Source organism: Trichoderma citrinoviride, assembly GCF_003025115.1.
Source record: "Trichoderma citrinoviride strain TUCIM 6016 unplaced genomic scaffold BBK36scaffold_6, whole genome shotgun sequence".
NCBI classification, from domain to species: domain Eukaryota; kingdom Fungi; phylum Ascomycota; class Sordariomycetes; order Hypocreales; family Hypocreaceae; genus Trichoderma; species Trichoderma citrinoviride.
Window position 1 is genome coordinate 862,536 of NW_020194714.1, and position 18,552 is coordinate 881,087.

Here is an 18,552-nt window from a genome sequence, read left to right on the forward strand (position 1 = left end):
ATGTAAAACACGCTTGAGTATCATGTCAAAACTTTGGAGTACACGGTTGGGAATGGATGATGTAACGAGTAACGGCCGATGAAATGATGGGACTTCCATGTCTTCATTTGTATTCTTTATATACGCAGATAGCATAAGCACTCATTGCATCTGTTTATACCAACTGCTCGTTCCAAATCTATGAGACCATTGCCTGTAGTGATGTTACCGCACGATGGCAACTTCATGAATACGATGGAAGGGTTGCATAATATCGCCATCAATAAATCATCACTTAGCCTTCTTGGGGCACGTTACTGGCTACTAGGTATATAACCATGACAGACGCTTAACAAATATTGCTCTGCATATCAGCCTCAAGCTTCATGTCTCTTCCAAAGAGACGGCCTCTGCCTTTGCCGCTAAACAAATAGTTCACATATCGACGCCTCCGCCTCGTGCGGTCGCCACTCGTCGAAACACTCCCATCTCTAAACTAGATGGCATACATGGTTTGTAGAAAAAATTGACCAATTGCTAACCGACGATCATTTGATCAATATGTGTCTCTGAGAAGAGAATAGAAGAAGAAGACAAGAAGAAAAAGTAAAGGATGCAAGGTTGAAAGCCGCTGTCCCCTTCGGCGTCTTACATCTCCCCTAATTCGCCTACAGAGAATTCGCCGCCTTGGTTCCTGAGTTGGGGACGCGTCTGAGCTCCACGTCACTGCCGATAGTTGCAGAATCTCCATCGTCGATGAAAGAGTCGCATCGGTTCAATGTATTCAGTGGGCCGGCAATCCTCTCATTCATGCCGAGTTCGTCTGCTTTGTGACGTTCAATGACGGCGGCGCTGGTTTTGAATGTCTCGTTGATCCATGCCTTTATGCTGCGCCAACTAGTAACGAAAAAGATGATGCCGTTCCATAGTCCTTGCAGGGGCAAGACTGCTGCGGTTGCAACATGGAACTCGTATGGGGAACCTCCATCAAGCCAGCCGTGGATACGGTTTAGGCTGCTGGGGATCCATGTGACCAGCACGCTCAGCGCGAACAAGAAACTCGTCCTCAAGTACGCTCTCTTGATGGGATCGCCGACGCGGAACTTGCCGGTAATGGCTGTGACCGTGGTCTTGAAGCGCTGGAACAAGGGAGGCGGCGGAGGGACCTCTTGAGGAGGGGCAGTTGTGACGGAGGAGAAGTACTGGTTGTCGGAAGAGGGTTGGACTTCGGGTTCTGGGTTGTCAAACGAAACATGCCTGGTATTCCGGGGAATATAAGCTGGTTGGGGCTCTGGGGTGGCAGAGTTGGCCAGAGTATGCGTCACCTGAACCTCGGTGGTGACAGTGCCATAGAAGCCATTCTGTGCCATCTCTCCTCGACCCTGTGATTTGGTTATTGTCAGATTGAGGCTTCCACACATGTGACTAGAAGAAGGAAAAGAAACAGACGTACTGGGTCCACCTGGTTGTCTTTCTCCCTGTTCCTGGAGGTAGAAAAGCTGCGGAGCCGGTTCCTCATGCGAAAGACATGCCATCCGACCAGGAAGTAACATAGAATGGATCCAACTATGCATATCCAGATGAGCATGTAGTACGTGTAGATTCGAATGTAATCCCACTCCTTGTCGACCCAACACCAGATCTATTGTATCAAGGAACCCCGATTAGCCAAGATCAATCAGAGGACTGTGTAGGTCATGCAGAGGCAAGGTCCTTACTGTTGCTCCGCCGTACACTAGACCACGAGGGCTTCTGACAAGTAAAAGAGTCAGAGCAATGACGAAGGGTCCTCCATAGCAGATCAGGCAGTAGATCCACCAGCGCTTGCGAAAAGAGTCTGGGTTTGTGTGAAAGTAGAAGACGAGGAACACGTTGACAGCCATGGCCAGAGACCACCAGGGATCCGACTGCATGAACCTGCTCAAAGGATGCCATGGTTAGTGACGTTCCGTAGCTGGTTCAGCTTCGTACCGCTCTGTGAAGGACTTTTTTCCATCCGATAGTGTAATTTGCTCACATTTCGAACATGAAACTTTGGGCCTGGCACAAAGCCGTTCTCTGGCCTGCTTCCATGCCATCGTATGCAATGATGCTCCCGATACTGGCGCCGATGTTCGACACGCTGGCAAAGACGATGAAGGTGTTTTGCACATTGCGCACTCGGTGCACCAGCCAGTAGGTGATGAAGATGAGGATAACAGATATCAAGCTGAGGGTGCCGCCGATTCGCTCGACGAGAACGAGTGTGTTGATTTGGTGATGGCTCAACTGCTCATCATCCACTGCAACGGGATCCGAGGTCGCGTTTAGCTCCATGGCGGCTCAACTGGAAGCGTCGAAGGAGCCGTAGAAACAATTGCATATGCGGTTGATGGTGGTGGCGGGTGATGGCGATGCCAAATCGCTGGAGGTAGTTGAGTCGTTCCACCACGAGAGATGATATGGCAGAAGAGGAGGTTTGGGGGCTGATGAGTTGAAGGGGGAAAGGCAGAAGATGCGATAAAACACAACAGAAAACAGGATGCAGAAGAGAAGAAAGAGTGCTGAGCGCAAATTCCAAGGCCAAGTGAGAGATCAGCCGTGCCGAAAGAATGAATGGAGGCTGCCAGCTGGTGGTGGCTGCCAGGCACTAGCTAGATGTATGCGGTGGGACACGACACAAAGAAGCAGAACGAGGCGAAGGTTCCTGAGAGGAGATTCGTCACATTCTGCTTCAGAAAGGAACGTGGCTGGTCAAACTAAACAAAGTGGTATCAAGACAAGGAAAAGAGATGCGAATCAGGGGGGAAGGCGAGCAGCCGACACCGAGAGTCTCGCCTCGTTTAGAAGAGAATGACCCTGAGACCGAATGGAGACCGAAAGTCGAAGCAGAAACGAGATCCAGGCGCTGCCAGTGCCAGTTTCGGATGGATTGAAGAGTAGCTCTAAGTGGCTGTACGAGAGGCTGCGTGTGTCACGACAGCTGCACACAGCCGAGGCGGTTGGAAAGCTCGGTGTTTCTCTTGGTTGGGCTGGCGCTGAAGAGGGAGGTGAAATCCGATGCAGCTGGAACCGGGATCGGAGTTGCTGATGAATTGATCGGAGACGAGATGTACAGAGCGATGAGAAACTGACGGACCGGAAACTGGGAACGGAATCGTCGTAGAAGCCACGAGCTGAGGCTGCTGCTAAAGACTCGGATGGACGCCCTGCACTTGTTTAGTCGCACCGGTCCGGCATCTGTCACCCATCTCGCGACGATCCAGTCACCTCGTCAGCCGGCGTAAGACGTTAGTCGTGGGCTTGGTGAGCAGCTTTTGGAATGGAGGTGAGATTCGGGTCAATTGTTTGCATCGGAACTGAGGCACGAATCATGTCGAGATGATTCCAGATGCAAGTGGCTGCCCCTCGTCACCGTTCATTGGCTGCGTCATCGCACAGACTGGAAGGAGGCAGGAGCAGACGCAAACACGGGGCAGGAGTTATCGTGACCAGAGCTCCTTCTTTCTGCTTTCCTTCCCTTTTTACTTGATTACCTTATATTCCAATGCTTTCCATCTCTTCGACTTTCAAAACTTCTCTCATGCTCGCGATAGTATCAAATCAACCTCTCCCGAACAATGCCCGTAAATCTCGACATTCCGCCTGCATGTCACAGACTTCACGCGTCAGAGTCCTCCAAACCACTCAAGCTCAAGACCAACGCCAACATCTTCCAAGCCCAAAACGCTGGTAAGGCCAAAGGTCCGCATCGATTCCGTGTCTCGTGGCCACAGCACAGGCTGCTCTCTGCCCTCGGCGCCATGCTGTCTGCTTCAACCCGCCAACTTGCATCCAAAACGTCTCGCCATCTAACCTCATTCGCTGCTGGCTTTCACGACCAACAACTGCCACAGGCATGCTCTCTCTAGGGCTATTGATACTTCACTGTCCATACGAGGCAGTATCTTATCCCACTTGGACAGTGCAAATTGTGTCTAGCCATGGCCGGAAAAGAGTTTATGAACATAGTACTTACAGCAGATTACTCGTTTCAGATGGCCAAATAGCCGCCAGACAAAGGAGAACAGATGACGATTCCAGAGTCACAGGCTCCATCTTAGGCAACCGCCATCTTGAAAGAAACAGAAGGTAAAGCTCAAACCGGCAGCATCCAGAGCGAGAGACACGGGCCAAGCCATGGATGAGGCTGCGTGCATGCCGAGTCAAGACAGTGTGTGCAAGCATCTCGTCTTCCTTCCTCTCGCCCCAAAGCGGCTTCAGTGTCGCACTTTGTACGCCGATGACCGTCTCGCAAAATGGGACGCTAAGGAGGAGGAGGGCGGGTTCATGATGTGTTAGTGAATCGTCTCTCTTCTGCCCCATCACTTCCTTTTCTGCTGTCTTCTAGGTACCGCTGATTCAACTTCCATCCTCTTCTTTCACATCGCGAATCCATAAGCACGATGAGGTCAAAACACAGCGAGACCCATGTCACTGGTCCAGCCCTACAATTCCATCTGAGAGGACCCGATCCCACCCCGAGGGGCGGCAAGTGGGGATTCGGAACCCGTTGCAATCAAGGATCGTGGCCTCCAGTTTAACCCACAGCCACCAGTGGGGTCGATGTTCTCGAATCTTGGTTTAACCTTCCGAGGCGCCGCCAGACCTCGTGGGATTTCCATTCCTCGGACATGTTACTCGAGGCTTGCGTCGGGGAAAATTAAACAAGAGGGCCATGCCGCCGCCACGAGGACACAAGGGTGCTGCTGCTATCCTGGCCCCCTGTTCTCGAACCAACGCCTCGTTTCTGCTGGCTGCCGAACAATGACGACGGTCTCAGATGCATCTCGTACGCTCGAGCCCCGTCCAGCAGATGCAGATCTAAACACAAGACACAAAGAGAGCAGCCAACAGAAGATCGATCATTCACAAGGCTCAAGTCGGAGTCAACCCCACTTCCCCCAGAAGCCGGACCCGACATTTCGTTCATGGTGTCAAGGTAACGAGTCCGCCTCTCCATCACAAGATCTTGGATATCTTCACCGCACTTGCTTCAAGTTCCTATCCTTCGGAAAGTTACACTATTGTGTAAGTCTGCGAGATTGTTTACGAGATGTTTTGATGAAATGGCCGCTCTGCCCCTCGCACGACAATTCATGCATTGCTACCTTATTACCGGTAGTATAACCAACAGACGGTCGAAAATACATTAAATCAGATGAGCTCCGTTTCCCCCTCAACTGCGGCCATGGGATCCTACCTTGCCCTCCGCTCCTCTCAGAGGCCTCACCCACAGATTGTCCAGTGGTATCAACGATAGGCCACAATCCACCCTCCAGGCACCGACATTCCACGTTCAAATTAAAGTTACTACTATGCAGAGGGCGCAGATACCACAAGCGCCCGCGTTTGTTTTCATCATCTACGTATCCCTATGCGGCCCAGAATAGAATGCCCCCACTGGACAGTTATACTACTCCTTGTTGTGTCTCATCCTGCGTTCTTTGTGCACTATGTTTCAAGTAACAAGGGCTCAAAAGACATTGTCCAGAGCGAAAAGCACGGTCGAACAAAGGTCCATATACCATCTGATGGGAGTGAAGATCATGGATTTTGGGGAAACGCTGTCATTTGCCGCCACCCCCTTGCAATAGCAGCTTTTCAACATGGTGATGACCATGTCCTCCTTGCTCGCACATGTCCAATATACATAGAATATTGCCGTCAAGTAAAAAGCCAAAACAGATTTCTACTCTGTGTAATTTCATATCCAAAAGTAGTGGTATCCAAACACGTCAAAGGTTCTCCAAGAAACCGATAAACCCTGTTCAACACCGGCCATAGTATATCCACGGAGCCCTCCCAGGCGAGCCTCTCATCAAGCGTACCCAATCGATAAAAAGAAAATAAAAAAAAACGCCTTAGATAGTGTACATAAAGTCGGGACGCAAGTCGCCCATCTCGTCAATCTCGCGCTGCGTCTTGCCCTCGACGCGGTAGTTGCGCTCCCCGTTGAGCCTCCTCTTGTTCTCCCTGCTGAGCAGCGTGGCCATGAGGATGCTGCCGAGGAAGACGCCGATGAACATGTACCCGACGATGGTGGCGTGGCCCTGGAAGTAGCGCGGGGCGTCGTAGTAGATGTTGCTGCTGACGACGCCGTTGATGTTGCCCCAGCCGATGACGGTGCCGAGGACGATGCCGCGCTTGTAGACGCCCTCGACGTTGTTGGCGACCCAGGCGATGGTGATGGGGATGCACGGGTAGATGCCCATGGCGCCCAGGAAGGTGCCGGCGTACTGCACGCCGGCGTTGGTCGAGGCCATGAGCATGATGAAGCCGGCGATGCCCACGAGGGAGATGCAGATGTTGAAGATGGCTCGCTTCTGGATCCTGTCAGAATAGAGTCCGGCTACCACGGTGGCCACTGCGGCGGCGGCATACGGCGGGACGCTGAGGAGCTGGGTGACGGCCGTCGCTTTGCTAAAGTTCATCTGCTGGATGATGGAGGGCAGGAACAGACTGAAGGAGTACAGAGGCATCAGGGGGCCCATGTAGACGAGCATGCCGGCATACGTCTTCCAGTCCTTGACGGCCTGCCAAAAGTACTTCATCTTGAACGTCTCGTGCTCGGCAGAGCTCTGCTTGTCCTGCTTGAGCCGGTACAGCACACGCATGCGGTCGTCCTTGGACAGGAAGTTGGCCTCGTCGGGGAAGTCGTGCACCATGAAGAAGGAGATGAAGCCGACGAGCATCGTCAGCGCGCCCTCGATGATGAAGATCCAGGCCCATCCGGCCAGGCCCCTCTTGCCGTCGAGCTTCTCAATGGCTGCCGCGAGGAGACCGCCAAAGGAGCCGGCCAAGGCTGCGGCCGAGAAGAAGATGGCTGCTCGCACGCCGAACTCGTTGCGCTTGTACCAGCACGAGAGATAGTAGTTGACGCCGGGGAAGAGACCGGCTTCGCAAGCGCCCAGGAACCATCGCGCGGCCATGAGGCCGGACCAATTCTTGACAAAGCCCATCCCAAGCATGCACGCGCCCCAGAGAACGCTAGATTTGTGATGGCCATGGTTAGGTTACGGAAGAGACTCGAGAGGGTAGCACCTGGCGGGTGACGTGACGACGACTTACATGATGATGGGAATGAAGATGGAGGGGCGGGTTCGCTTGAGCAGGAAGTTGGCGAGCGCCTCAAAGATGGCATAGGAGATGAAGAAGATTGTGAGCGACGCATTGTATTGAGATGTCGACATGGGGATATCCTTGGTGAGATTGGCCACCTTGGCGTTGCCGATGTTTGTGCGGTCGAGGAAACACATGAGATACAGAAGGGTAAGCTGGGACCAATTGTCAGCAGCCTGTCTTTGTATCGAGATTGCAAACGACTCGGGGTATCCGGCCGGGTGTTCAGGGCGAAACAAGACAAGGAAAAAAGGGCCTTACCCATGGTATGAGAATCAAGTCCAGCTTCCGTAGCAGACGCCGTTCCTGTGAAGCAGTCCGTCAGTGATGCTCTCACGACGCCTTGACGAGGCCCAGCGGGCCAGAAGGAGGATGCTCACATTCTCCGCCCTCTCGGCGTCGGACAGGCCCGCATCCGGGTCAACAATCTGGTCGACCTCGGAATTGGAGATGTTGTCTGCGACCGGCGCCTTTTCTGTGTCGCTCATGATGGGCAGATTCTTTTGAACAAAAAGAAATCACAGAAAGCCTCCACTATCCAAGGGGAAAAAAAAACAAAAAGGGAACAAAATTTATGATTTACAAAAAAAGAAAAGAAAAGAAAAGACAAACAAGTGGTAGCCGCAACCTCTCACAGGTTTTAAGCGAAAAGAAAAGAAAAGGACAGGAGTTTGGGGAGGAGGGGTGGTGGCCTTTGAGGAGGGAAAACAACGTCGGTCCTGTGCTGCTGATCCGGGTCTCAGACAGACGGGCGGCAGCCACCGGGTCTCTGGACCTGTTAAGCGATTTACCTTATACAACGGAGGAGACAGACAGAAACTGAGCGCCCTCTCGGATACCGTGAGCCGATCCCGGGGGGAAGAGAGAAGAAGAACAAGGAGGAATTCGGGGGATGGGGCGAGACCTGGTAAATGTATGTTTAGTACGGAGGCATGTGGCCATATATAAGTGCAGACAGGACGTGTAAATGTACTCGCGTGGAGTAGTAGTAGTAGTAGTATTACACGACTGGGGATCCGCACTTTGAGGAGCCAGACCAGCCCGAGTCAAGGGTCAAAGTACATGTAGATGCGAGACGCAATCCCGTAAGCCAATCGAGGCAAGGCTATTGATGTATGGGTTATCACAGCGGTGCAAGGGAAAAGGCTGGGGCTGGGTGGGTGTGACGACGACGACGATTGACTCCCCCAGAACGAGGAGCTAGACAGGGATGGAGATGCGGGGAGAGGCCCAGCAGTTTAGCTCTGAGATGCAACGAGTAAGAACATGCTGGGGTGATAGGACACGCGGAGAAGACACACGGAGTTGCTCGTACTTGGCGCCAGCATGAGGAGGGCCATGGTGGGCGAGGGAGGCTCGTTATGAAGGGTGTCTTTTTGTCGTACTTGCAGGCGCGCCGTCAGTGCCTTTACAAACGGCGGACCGACACGGCATACGGATTCAGCACCGGGGTTTGGTGCCTTGTCTCTCATCCGCCTCGTTTTCCTACCGCAGTCGGCATATTCCGTAGCAGCCCAGGTGTCGTCCAAGGTATCCTCTCCCTAGCGTAGGTAGGCATTGCGATCACACTTCATCTTACAGGCACGACATATTGGGCGCCCCAGGTGGCAATTTAGTTCATCGCTTCCGTAGACTGCGCGATTACTTGCCGTCAATGTAGCGGTTGCAAACGACGGCAACAAACCGAGATGCTGAAGTGTTGATGCATACAAGTGGACAAGGCTCCAGCCGCGGAAGGATAGTGGCGGCCGTAGAGACGCCACTCAATCTCTTCACATCCTCTGTTTGAGCTTGTTTGATATGGAGACATTCCCAATCTGCTTCTCCCTGCGTCCCTCTGCTGCTTGCTAGTACTTGATGGGTGGCCGGCCGGCCGTCAACCGAATCAAGCAGAGGGCAACGGAGTTGGGAGGGTTGGAGTACATACTGCTGCCCCCTCGTCCCCAGGCGCTCCGTCATAGGTCGTTGTCGATGCCTGCCGTTCTCCATCAGCTCCGCCTTGACCCCAAACTGATGTGCATCCTTGTTGGAACTAAGGTTAGTGTCTTTGGGGAAGTGCCCGTCTGGGGCTTATGGCCGATGCCAACTCCCCACCTTGTTCCCCAAACCAAGGCCGATGGCGAACGGACGAGGGGAAGGGGAGATTTCTTCGCGACTGTTCGAGGCCACCATGCGTCTGTACGAAGTAGATTCGCAATCGCAGAGAAGGGAAATGCCAGTGGAGGTTTCGCTGACAGGCAACGCACTTGGGTTATCCCGCGGCGTGCCTTGTACGCGGTCCGAGGTGCTTGGCTCCGACTGTCTAGCCTTTCCAATTTGGAATGCTCATGCATGGCCTCGCCCTTGGCCCAAGCAAGGCGGCAATGTAGACCGGGATTTTCACCGTTCTCTTGCCAGTAGTAGTCCGGAGCACACCGCACACAGCATAGTATCTGGACAAGTGATCAAGCCTTGGTCTACTTAGCGCCAGGCAGAGCCCGTCCAGCCAGGGCTGCCCGCCGTTTGGCCCAATGTGCTGTAGTCTGGAAGCCTTGGAACATTCGTTTCCATTTAGCCTTTGCGACCCCCAACGAGCCCAGATTCGAGTCTCTTGTGCCCCTCGAGGCCCAATAAGCGCAGTGGGAGCTCGAAAGACTAGACAGCTATTGGATCTCTTGCAAATCTCCGTTGGAGCCATTGATGCTGCCTGTCATGACCTCAGCCTCTGGCTCGTCGAAGATGGCGGCTTTTCTGCTTTGAGCAGTGGATTCCCGAAGCACCCGAAGGACGATCGGGAACGGGAATCTGGTTGATGTCACAGTTGCACCAAGATGAGAAGAGCCGCTGGATGGCAGTGGGTGATGCGTACTTTGTCCGAGTAAGGCACACACGACAACGAGCTGCCAAGAACCCATGAAGATCGAAGGGGACGGCAATTGTCAGCAAAAAGGTCAACGCTGGAGCTACCCCACGGCGCCGTCGCTGCTGGAAACGCGATGGCTTCAAGCGCATTGGAGCAGTCACTTGATTGTCGGGATGCTGACTCGTGGACATTGGCATCAAAGTTGAGAGGGCGCGGATTGGCTGCGACTTTGGCGTGTGTGCGACCATGTCCATGCCACGTTCTGGCCGCGCTCCCGCCTGTCTGCTGGATGGCTGCAGCGCATCTCATGGGACGGAAGCCGGGGAGCACGAGAGGGTGGAATATGTCCGAAGGCCGCCATTGATTACCTAGGCTGCAGATGGCTGATGACTGGCCTGGAACCAAGGCAAGGGGGAGGAATGGGTTTCCTGTGTCCGTCATCAATTCATCGTCGATTGGCGCAGTCAGGATGAGAATGGGTTGGAAGCATCGAAATATGCAGAATCGTCAAGGTCAAGCGGATGATAGAGGAGTGGGATATTCCAATTTCTCCCTGAGGATGATTGCAGCATCGTAGGCAGGTAGCACCAAGTTCGCATTTGAAGTAGCACTGGGCAAGCGCGGTAACGTGGAGATAAGAGATTGCGCGGCGATAGTTGCCCTCTTCATTCCTTGCCTCCAACCACCAATTCACGCATCATAGAAAGGCCATGGAAAAAAGGAACAAGACGGCGTGATGGCGCGCGGTGGCTGTTCAAGCTTGATTCCTTAGCCATTCTTCCCCTCGACTTGTCCCCGCTAGCCATCGAGCCAAGAAAGCGGGGAGATCTCCATTCCATCATCTGCCGACGCCAATTGACTTGCCTTCTCCAGCTTCGGCCGTCTCTCGCCCGAGGCTCCAGCTCGCAGCAACAGTCAGCCCCGAGCCTCGTTTGAACGAAATCAGGGGTCAGCGCCTGTTTGCTGTTCGTTTGATGATGCCTGCGCAATCTGACAATGTCTACTAACGGAACAATGTTCGGAAAGAAAGATAAAACAGAAAAACAACAGTCAACTCATCACAAGTCACCTTCAAACAAAACGACGCCATCCGCAGAACCTGACCCTTTCTGGCATCTTGAACCCAGCTACTGTACCCCTGCGGGAGCCCACAGCTGCAAACGCCAAAAAAAAGGGCGCCGAAACCCCCAAGACGAGGACGAAAAGCAACGGGCAAACGCCACCAACCCCAATCTCGCCTGACACTGCTGCTCGGCGATGCCGCATATCGACGGCTGCTCGTCTAAATTCGGCCCCATTCGCAGATCCAGCGTCCTCTATCAATAATCGCCGTGACAAACACAAGCTACCGGTCTCTACTCCCTTTACCGAGGGACGACGGATAAGGTGCCTTGAGACTGGGACTTCTGGTAGATTTGCCCATGAAGCGTCTTGTGGCATGGGAAGCCAGTCGCTAAACATCGACTGTAGCCATGTGATACCTATGAATTATTGAATTCTTATCTCTGTCCTGACAATATTGGTTCAAGCGGATATTGATGCACGTGCACCGGAGTGAGCGAGGCTGCGTCTCGATCAAGTCAGCGAGTTGTGTTGCAAGAATCCTTTGACCGGCACTCGACAAGAACTGAATCCACATCGCCTCGTACATCATACATGTTCCACAGACTGGATACTAGTAGTGTGCCGAGGCAACATGATGTATCATTCTATTTTAGTGATGCCCAGATTACAGTTGTGTACGCCGCCAGAGCCGTCGCCGTCGCACCGTCTTGCCATGGCCGCTTCTCCGGTTGCACCACCTCGTTCTGCCATCAACTTCTGAAGGACTCGTCCCATCTGCAGACTCAAGCTGAGTACTGGTAGGAACTTGATCTCGTTCAGCTGTTTATGGGGATAACGGGGGCACCCCGGGTTGTCGCTTGGTGGAAGTGTCCGTCTGTTTCTCGCCCCTTTTCGTCCAGTGTTCTACAATGGTATGCAATATTCGAAGCACCGCCTAACCCGTAACGCCATCATATTTTTAGCACCAATAGTTGTGAACGGGCATCCCTGGATGCTAAAAGCCACCCAATATCCAGCTGTAACTCGACATGCAGTCTTTTCCGGGATGAGTGTCGGTCGGTCTCTGCATTGGCCTGGGCGTGATATGGGCGGAGGAGACAAACACACGAACCCAACACCGGATGAGCGTTTGATTTGCGACGGCGCCTGCGGTAATCCATGCGTCCGCATGTAAGCGTCTCAAATGACACAGCATCAAACGCGTGGCTGCTCCTTTGGCGGAGCTTATTCTGTCGTGAGCACGGCAGAGTCAACCATTGAGCGGCAAAGAGAGCTAATTATGATGGAGCGGAGGATTCAGGCATGCGTGATACCACGTGAGTGTATAAATCACCGCAGTTTCAAGGTGACACGCTGTTATTGAAGCTTCCTATGGATGAGTTGCTTGTTGTGGATACAGAGGCTGTTCCGTAATCTGTTGACTCGACACTATCTTTACCAAGTCTTGACTCATGCCGGCTGACTGTCAGGAAACAGCTGAAAAGATGGCTTAACCCCGTCCCCTTGAGCTTCTAGAAAGCTAGAGGCTTGAAAGATGCCCTGAAGGGCGCGCCTTTTGGTGGTGATCCATGTCCCAAAGGGTTGATCTTGACGGCTGGCTACCATATAGTGTATGGAGAATGAGGCAGTCCCTATTCGAATCTTACGCAGCGGAGATTCGGGGCTTAGTTTGCGTGTTTTTCTAGTTCAGAAGGAAGATGGCCGTTCTGGAACTCTATCTTGACGGGGAAATCTGGAGAAGATCGTCTCGTCTGTGGCCGTCTGGAGGAACCTTGTTTCTAAGCAGTAAGAAGGCTCCAGCTTACTGAGTGAGGCCAATAGTATATGGCAAATAAGCATCAATCTAATTTATGATAACACAACTACTTCAGACGGAACCAGAGTCTCCATTGGTGTAGGAGTCATGGCCAAACCAGCGAGTTCAGGCAGCCATCCGGGGCAAGCATACCGCCCATGCAGGGAGGGCGGCAATTCCTCTCTTCATCCACATGTGCAGTGTCATTTGCCCTCAAAGCTCTATTGAACGGCTCAGTCCCTACTTTAACAGCTTTCAAGCCCTCTGCTCATATAAGGGCTTGATGAATGCACTCAAAGATGTGCGGCATACCCTAAACATGAGCACTCGTATAGGCCGGGACTTTTGACACATGTCGATCATGTTCGAACCCATCAATAATCCAGGGCAAAGACTTAAGAGTGTCCGAACTACACTGGAGCTTGATACAATGCTTTCGAAAAGGTTTTATCATTGACCATATGGATCTATCAATGCATTCTCAAAGTTGATATACCCATTTACTGTAAAATCCCCGTGCAAGTCAAAGGCCGCTCAAAGACCATACTTGGACTAAATCAACCGGTATTTCCTTCATAGAATCAAGTGGTATGTCCCCATAAGAAAGTCGCTTTTCTCTATTAACAAATCAAGATCTATTGTCATGTCTCCCGCAGCTGGATCCAGCTTTCTCCACAATCCAACGAGATGCTGCAACGCATACTCAGCGATCCACATGCTGGGAGAGCCACAAGCTCTAAGCTTCTTTTCCTCCATATTCCCTTACCTAGATTACATGCGTTATATACGTCTGCGTATAAGTATATATTTCATTTCATTTTGTTAGAGTCATTGACCTATATTGAAGGGTTTTGAAAAATTTCACCAAGGAGATCTAAAGTGCCGTCAACGAAGTCCTTCAGTGACATCAAGATTAGTTGCAACTCTCGAGGGGCCATTCGCAATAACCTCACCAGATTCTATCTCATCAAGGGTGGTATATACCTTGAATCCTGATGGCGCTGGCACTGAGCAGCCGGCTCAAGTCAAACTTGACAAAAGACTCACAGAAATACCATCACGTCTCGAATTAACTCTCCTAGTACCAAAACTCTTGAAGTCACATTCAGAGAGTGGACAAGTCATCTCATTGGGAAGCTTACCCTGGTGACCGTACAGTAACATCTTCATATACTGCACCTCCAGGTCATCCAATAAACTCACAGCGCCAGAAGAAAAGCTTCCTCCTATAAAGACATTCTTCAACCCACGCCGAAAACGAAAATCAGTGAAAAAGAGGAAAAGAAAAAGAGCAAAGCAAACAATCTCAAAAAAGTAAAGAGGTATTAAAAAAAAAAAAAAAGGAAGAATAATAGTACTCCATCAACCAACCTGCAGCCATCAAAGCCATAGCCTAACTAGGTAGGTAGATAATCACCCTTATACATGGACTGTCCAGGTTTGCCTTTTCGTGTTGCCGTGCCATGACCGAGGCAGCGCCTCGTATAAGCACCAACAAGATTCCATCCTGTCAACAATTTGCGGCCTTAGCTCAGCTGGGAGAGCGTCAGACTGAAGTTTCCAAACTTTCGGTCCATTCGATATCTGAAGGTCGTGTGTTCGATCCACACAGGCCGCATTGTTTTTTTTATTCTCTCCCCCACTCTCTTGTTTCTTTTTTACCCCAATTCATTCATTTTATTCTATTCTTATTTTTGTTTTTTTTTCCATCTTCAAGTTTTAATCATCCCAATTCATATCAGAACTAGTATTACTTCCATATTTCTTCCCGTCTTTTAAAACAACTGTCAATCATCACATATGGCCTAGTCCATTCATACCTTGCCGATCGATTCACCAAGGGCTGTCTCTTATCCGGTAATAAATTAGTTGAATCGATTAACCCCTGCTACGGGAGGCGTCGCGATGGCTGAATGACACGCATGGTGGCGCTCATCCTTTGAATCCTACCTCGACAGCCTCAACTTCACCTTTTCACCAAGGGCACGTATAGATGAGGTAGGATCTGAACTTGCTCGACTTATAAATCACACGCTCAATTGACGAGCTTGAGAAGAAAACAGCCACGTCACATCCACGCAGAGGCCAAACAACAGCTGGAATGATATAGGGAACAAGTTAACCCATCCCCCCCCAATTCAGGTGGAAGAAGAAGTCATATATGTATGTATATTCAAGCGTCATCTGCAAATAATGTACTTTCCATCACACAGAAAAAAACCCGCACAGACACAAAAATGACCCAAGGTGCACGCTCGCGCACACGCCCACCGCTCTAGATAGCCAAATATCGTTTCGCCAAAATGATCAAGAATAAAAAAAGGTGGAAGATAAAAAGGGAGCGTCAAGAGAATTAGCTTGCTGGCAAGCTGGCTATCTCGCCCCCTTGATAGACAGACGGGGACGGACGGGAGAGGCTGTCAGCCCCTTACAGAGAGGGCAGAGAGAAGCGCTGTCCGCGCTGGGCGGCCTTTGCGCGGTGCCTCGAGCGCTGGCCGTACTTGGGCAGCTGGTCGAGGGCCGAGGGCAGGGTGACGTTGGCGGTCTCGAGGTCGATGGAGAGGCTGGGGACGGTCTCGAGGGGGATGGCTTGGCCGTCGCGCTGCGTCTGGGGGTCAGTAACAGATCTTTATACGGCGAGAGAGTACATGTAGTGAGACGGGGGCCTTACCGTGAGAATCTCAACCTCAATGTCTTCGGAAAAGGCCTGGACGGCGTTGCGGAGACCTCCGTGCAGGATGCTCTCCATGGGGTTGTCGATGGTGAATCCACCGTTGACCATGCCCTCGGCGGGGAGCTTCATGACAATCAAGCTACCGGCCTTCTGGCCGCCCACATAGACGTTGATCTCGCAGGGACGGGTGGTGATCTCGGTCACGTTGACAGAGACCTTGGCAAAGTAACGGGTCTTGGTCAGGTCGGAGACGAGGTCGGTCAAGAAGTCGCGGGCAGCGTTGCGCTTCTTGCCCGAGTTGGGTCCGTACAGCTGGTTGATCATGGTGGTGACGCTCGACTTGATCTGGGCCTGGGACTTTTGCCAGTACTCGATGCCCTTGTACGAGTAGCCCATGCCCACGATGCTCTTGACCGTGTTGGAGGTGTGGAACTTGCCGTTGGCCTGGTAGAAGGGCTGCAGGGGCGAGTCCGGGGTGATGGTGCTGCCGGACTTGCTGTTGAATCGAGACTGGCCCTTGTATGAGGCCGTGAAAAGGGGCGACTGGGGCATGATGGCCTCCCAGAGAGCCCACATGCGGTCGACCTGGGCATGGTGCATGAAGCTGCGTATTCATCGTCAGCTTGCGTTGTTTTGTCAGTGTCTTGATAGGTCAACTTACAACAGGGGGTCGAAGCCGGAGTAGTCGGGAGCGAGGAACTGATTGCCGCAAGCACCGTCCCAGTGGATGGCATTGTGAATCTGCTCAAAGTTGATGCCGGGGCCGCTGGTGGAAGCGAAATCGGCAAAGTTTTGAGAGTTGGTCAGAACGTCGTACTGCGGGCCGTCTGTGTCAGTGACTGAGGGTTTCCATCATACGGGGGTGTGTTTCCGAGAGACAACGTACGATCCAGGACTTGTAAGGACGGGCAGCCAGGTTGGAGTTGGCGGTGGCGGGATAGCTCTGCTTGGACGCGACGCAGCGGACGGTGTGGTCGTCGCCTCCGCCGGTGAACTCGCCGTACGAGCCGGTCATGGAGATGTGCGGGAAGTAGTAGGTGCGCAGGGGGTTGGTGTAGTCGACGGCCTTGGTGCCGCTGCCGCTGGGGATGTTGATCTTGAGCGTCTGGGGGACGGTGCAGGGCGGAACCTCGCTGTCGAGGGCCCAGTCCCAGTAGGGGGCGCGCAGGCTGGCGGCGGCGGCCTGGTATTTGGCGCGGACAGCCGCGGGATATCCATCGGCGATCTTCTTGGCGATGGAGACCAAGGCTTGCTGGGAGGCCGTCAGTTGAAGTCCTCGTGAGAGCGACGCATACAAGTCGAAGCCCAGGCATGTTCATACCTCAAAGAGCAGGACGTAAGGGCGGTGCCAGCTGATGAAGAGATCCTCCTAAAGAAACGGTCAGAGATGAATCCGGCTCACAGACGGCGGGCTCAAGGCCATGAACCCGCGTCTCTCTCCTCGATCAAACATACACCGTGAGGGCAGTAGCCCAGCCAGCCGTCACCCGACTTTGCTCCGGCCTTGTTGTACTCAATGTACGGTGCGCCGTGGATGCCTAGCTGGTGTTACTCAAAGCTCCGAGAGTCATGTCACCTCGCAAGAGGAAAGATGGGGGATATTTACCGGCAATCTGGAAGTAGCTGTACGGGTCATGGGAGTCCAGCTTGGACATGTTGTACATGGCCTGGACGTAGAGATCCCTATTCGCATGCAACATGTGAGTTTCCCCGAATCGTTCATGTCTCTCGTGTCTCCATGCGGCTGGCACATCCAATGGCTCTCTCTCTCTCCTTCTCTCTTTTTCCCCTCCCTTCTTTTCACCTGCTTTCTCTTCTCTCTCTCTATGTTGACAAGGCAAGGGAAAGGGATGGGAGGGGAGGGGCATCACTCACCACTGCGGCCCCGAGTTGACCAGGTCATTGATATTCTGTCTCAGCGGCACGGCAGCACCAGCAGCGACGGGAACACCGGTGACGGGGATGTGTGTCGTGCCCTGTGCGAGTGAAACTGTGGCCAAGGCCAGCACCGAGAGGGAAGTTTGCAACCGCATGATGGCGAATCTGGTTGTGTCTTTTGTTCTTCTCCCTTCTTTCAAAAAAAAAAAAAACGAGCGTGATTATCCCAGGGAGGGTGAGGGAAAACGAGTGTCTGGAAGGAGGCGCGCGCGCAAGAAAAAAAAAAGAAATAAGATCAAATAGAAATTTCGAAGCGAGAGACTGGAAGGGAAAAAAGGCGCGTCTTGCTGTAATTGCCCCCCCTTGTGGGTTGGAAAGGAAAAAGGTTGTGGAATGAAAGGCGAGTTCCCTTCCCTAAAAGCGAGAGTCGGCTCTTCCTGTCACAAGAGGCGGGTGCAGGAGAACCGAGCCCAGAGGTTGATATATAGGTAATGCCTTATATGTCAGTACCTTTTGGAATCCTCTCGTAAAAAAAGGACCGGGTGCGTATTATACGGGCCAACCGTGTAATGTAAAAGGCAAGGTAGTATGGACGTTTGTAATAATAGGGATAAAGATGGGCTGCTGGGGGGGAAGGGGGAGGGAGTCAGCCAAGGTTCCGGTCAGGGGGTGGGAATGGGAAGAGGCAAGGCGAGAAAGCCAGGCTGTGAGGTTTTGTATTATTTTATTTATTTGCTTTTTGGCAGCGTTCTTTGGGATTAGCTGCCGGATCGTCCCTCTCCACTCACACGAGCAGCTGCTACCTTGCAGACAGGAAGACGCCGGTCCTGCTGGAGCTGGAGCTGGAGCTGGAGCCGGTGTGCTGCATACTACTGCTACATACTACTACTATTACTACTACTACTGCATCAACAAAGGCGCCCGGGATCTCGGTAGCTAGCAAGCAGGCAGGCAGGCAAACCGAGGTCGAGGGGAAACCCGAGTGATGATTGTACAAATACTCGTACGAGGCCATGTTACTCCATGCCGCCGAGTGATACGAGCGTGTAGGAGTACCTGGCCGGCGTGATAGTAATAGCATCACGGTGGGTTCGTGACGTCTTGGCCGTCTGGTCTCCCTGGCGAGGCTGGCATCTCCATCCCTGAATGAATCGTATACTACTACTAGTACTTGATGTT

The 18,552-nt window shown here is 52.5% G+C and overlaps 3 protein-coding genes and 1 non-coding gene across 4 annotated transcripts; 1 reads left to right on the top strand and 3 right to left on the bottom strand.

Annotated features, from left to right (window-relative positions):
• Positions 1–647: 647 nt before the first annotated feature.
• Positions 648–2,295, bottom strand: BBK36DRAFT_1117496 (G-protein coupled receptor protein; the record flags this gene model as incomplete). Its single annotated transcript, XM_024890357.1, has 4 exons — positions 648–1,361; positions 1,433–1,621; positions 1,698–1,896; positions 1,997–2,295. 4 exons carry the CDS (start codon positions 2,293–2,295, stop codon positions 648–650), a joined length of 1,401 nt encoding a protein of 466 aa, XP_024750237.1.
• Positions 2,296–5,861: 3,566 nt separating this feature from the next.
• On the bottom strand, positions 5,862–7,607 carry BBK36DRAFT_19527 (MFS general substrate transporter; the record flags this gene model as incomplete). The annotated part of the gene is made up of 3 exons (XM_024897880.1): positions 5,862–6,987; positions 7,069–7,274; positions 7,500–7,607. The coding sequence occupies 3 exons, from the start codon at positions 7,605–7,607 to the stop codon at positions 5,862–5,864; spliced, it is 1,440 nt and encodes a 479-aa protein (XP_024750238.1).
• Positions 7,608–14,341: 6,734 nt separating this feature from the next.
• Positions 14,342–14,439, top strand: BBK36DRAFT_t84. The gene has a single exon. It is a non-coding gene; the product is annotated as a tRNA-Phe (tRNA).
• An 810-nt stretch (positions 14,440–15,249) lies between these two features.
• Positions 15,250–17,528, bottom strand: BBK36DRAFT_1158870 (Di-copper centre-containing protein; the record flags this gene model as incomplete). Its single annotated transcript, XM_024894152.1, has 8 exons — positions 15,250–15,423; positions 15,493–16,099; positions 16,157–16,311; positions 16,382–16,747; positions 16,817–16,864; positions 16,951–17,033; positions 17,102–17,178; positions 17,371–17,528. 8 exons carry the CDS (start codon positions 17,526–17,528, stop codon positions 15,250–15,252), a joined length of 1,668 nt encoding a protein of 555 aa, XP_024750239.1.
• Positions 17,529–18,552: the final 1,024 nt, after the last annotated feature.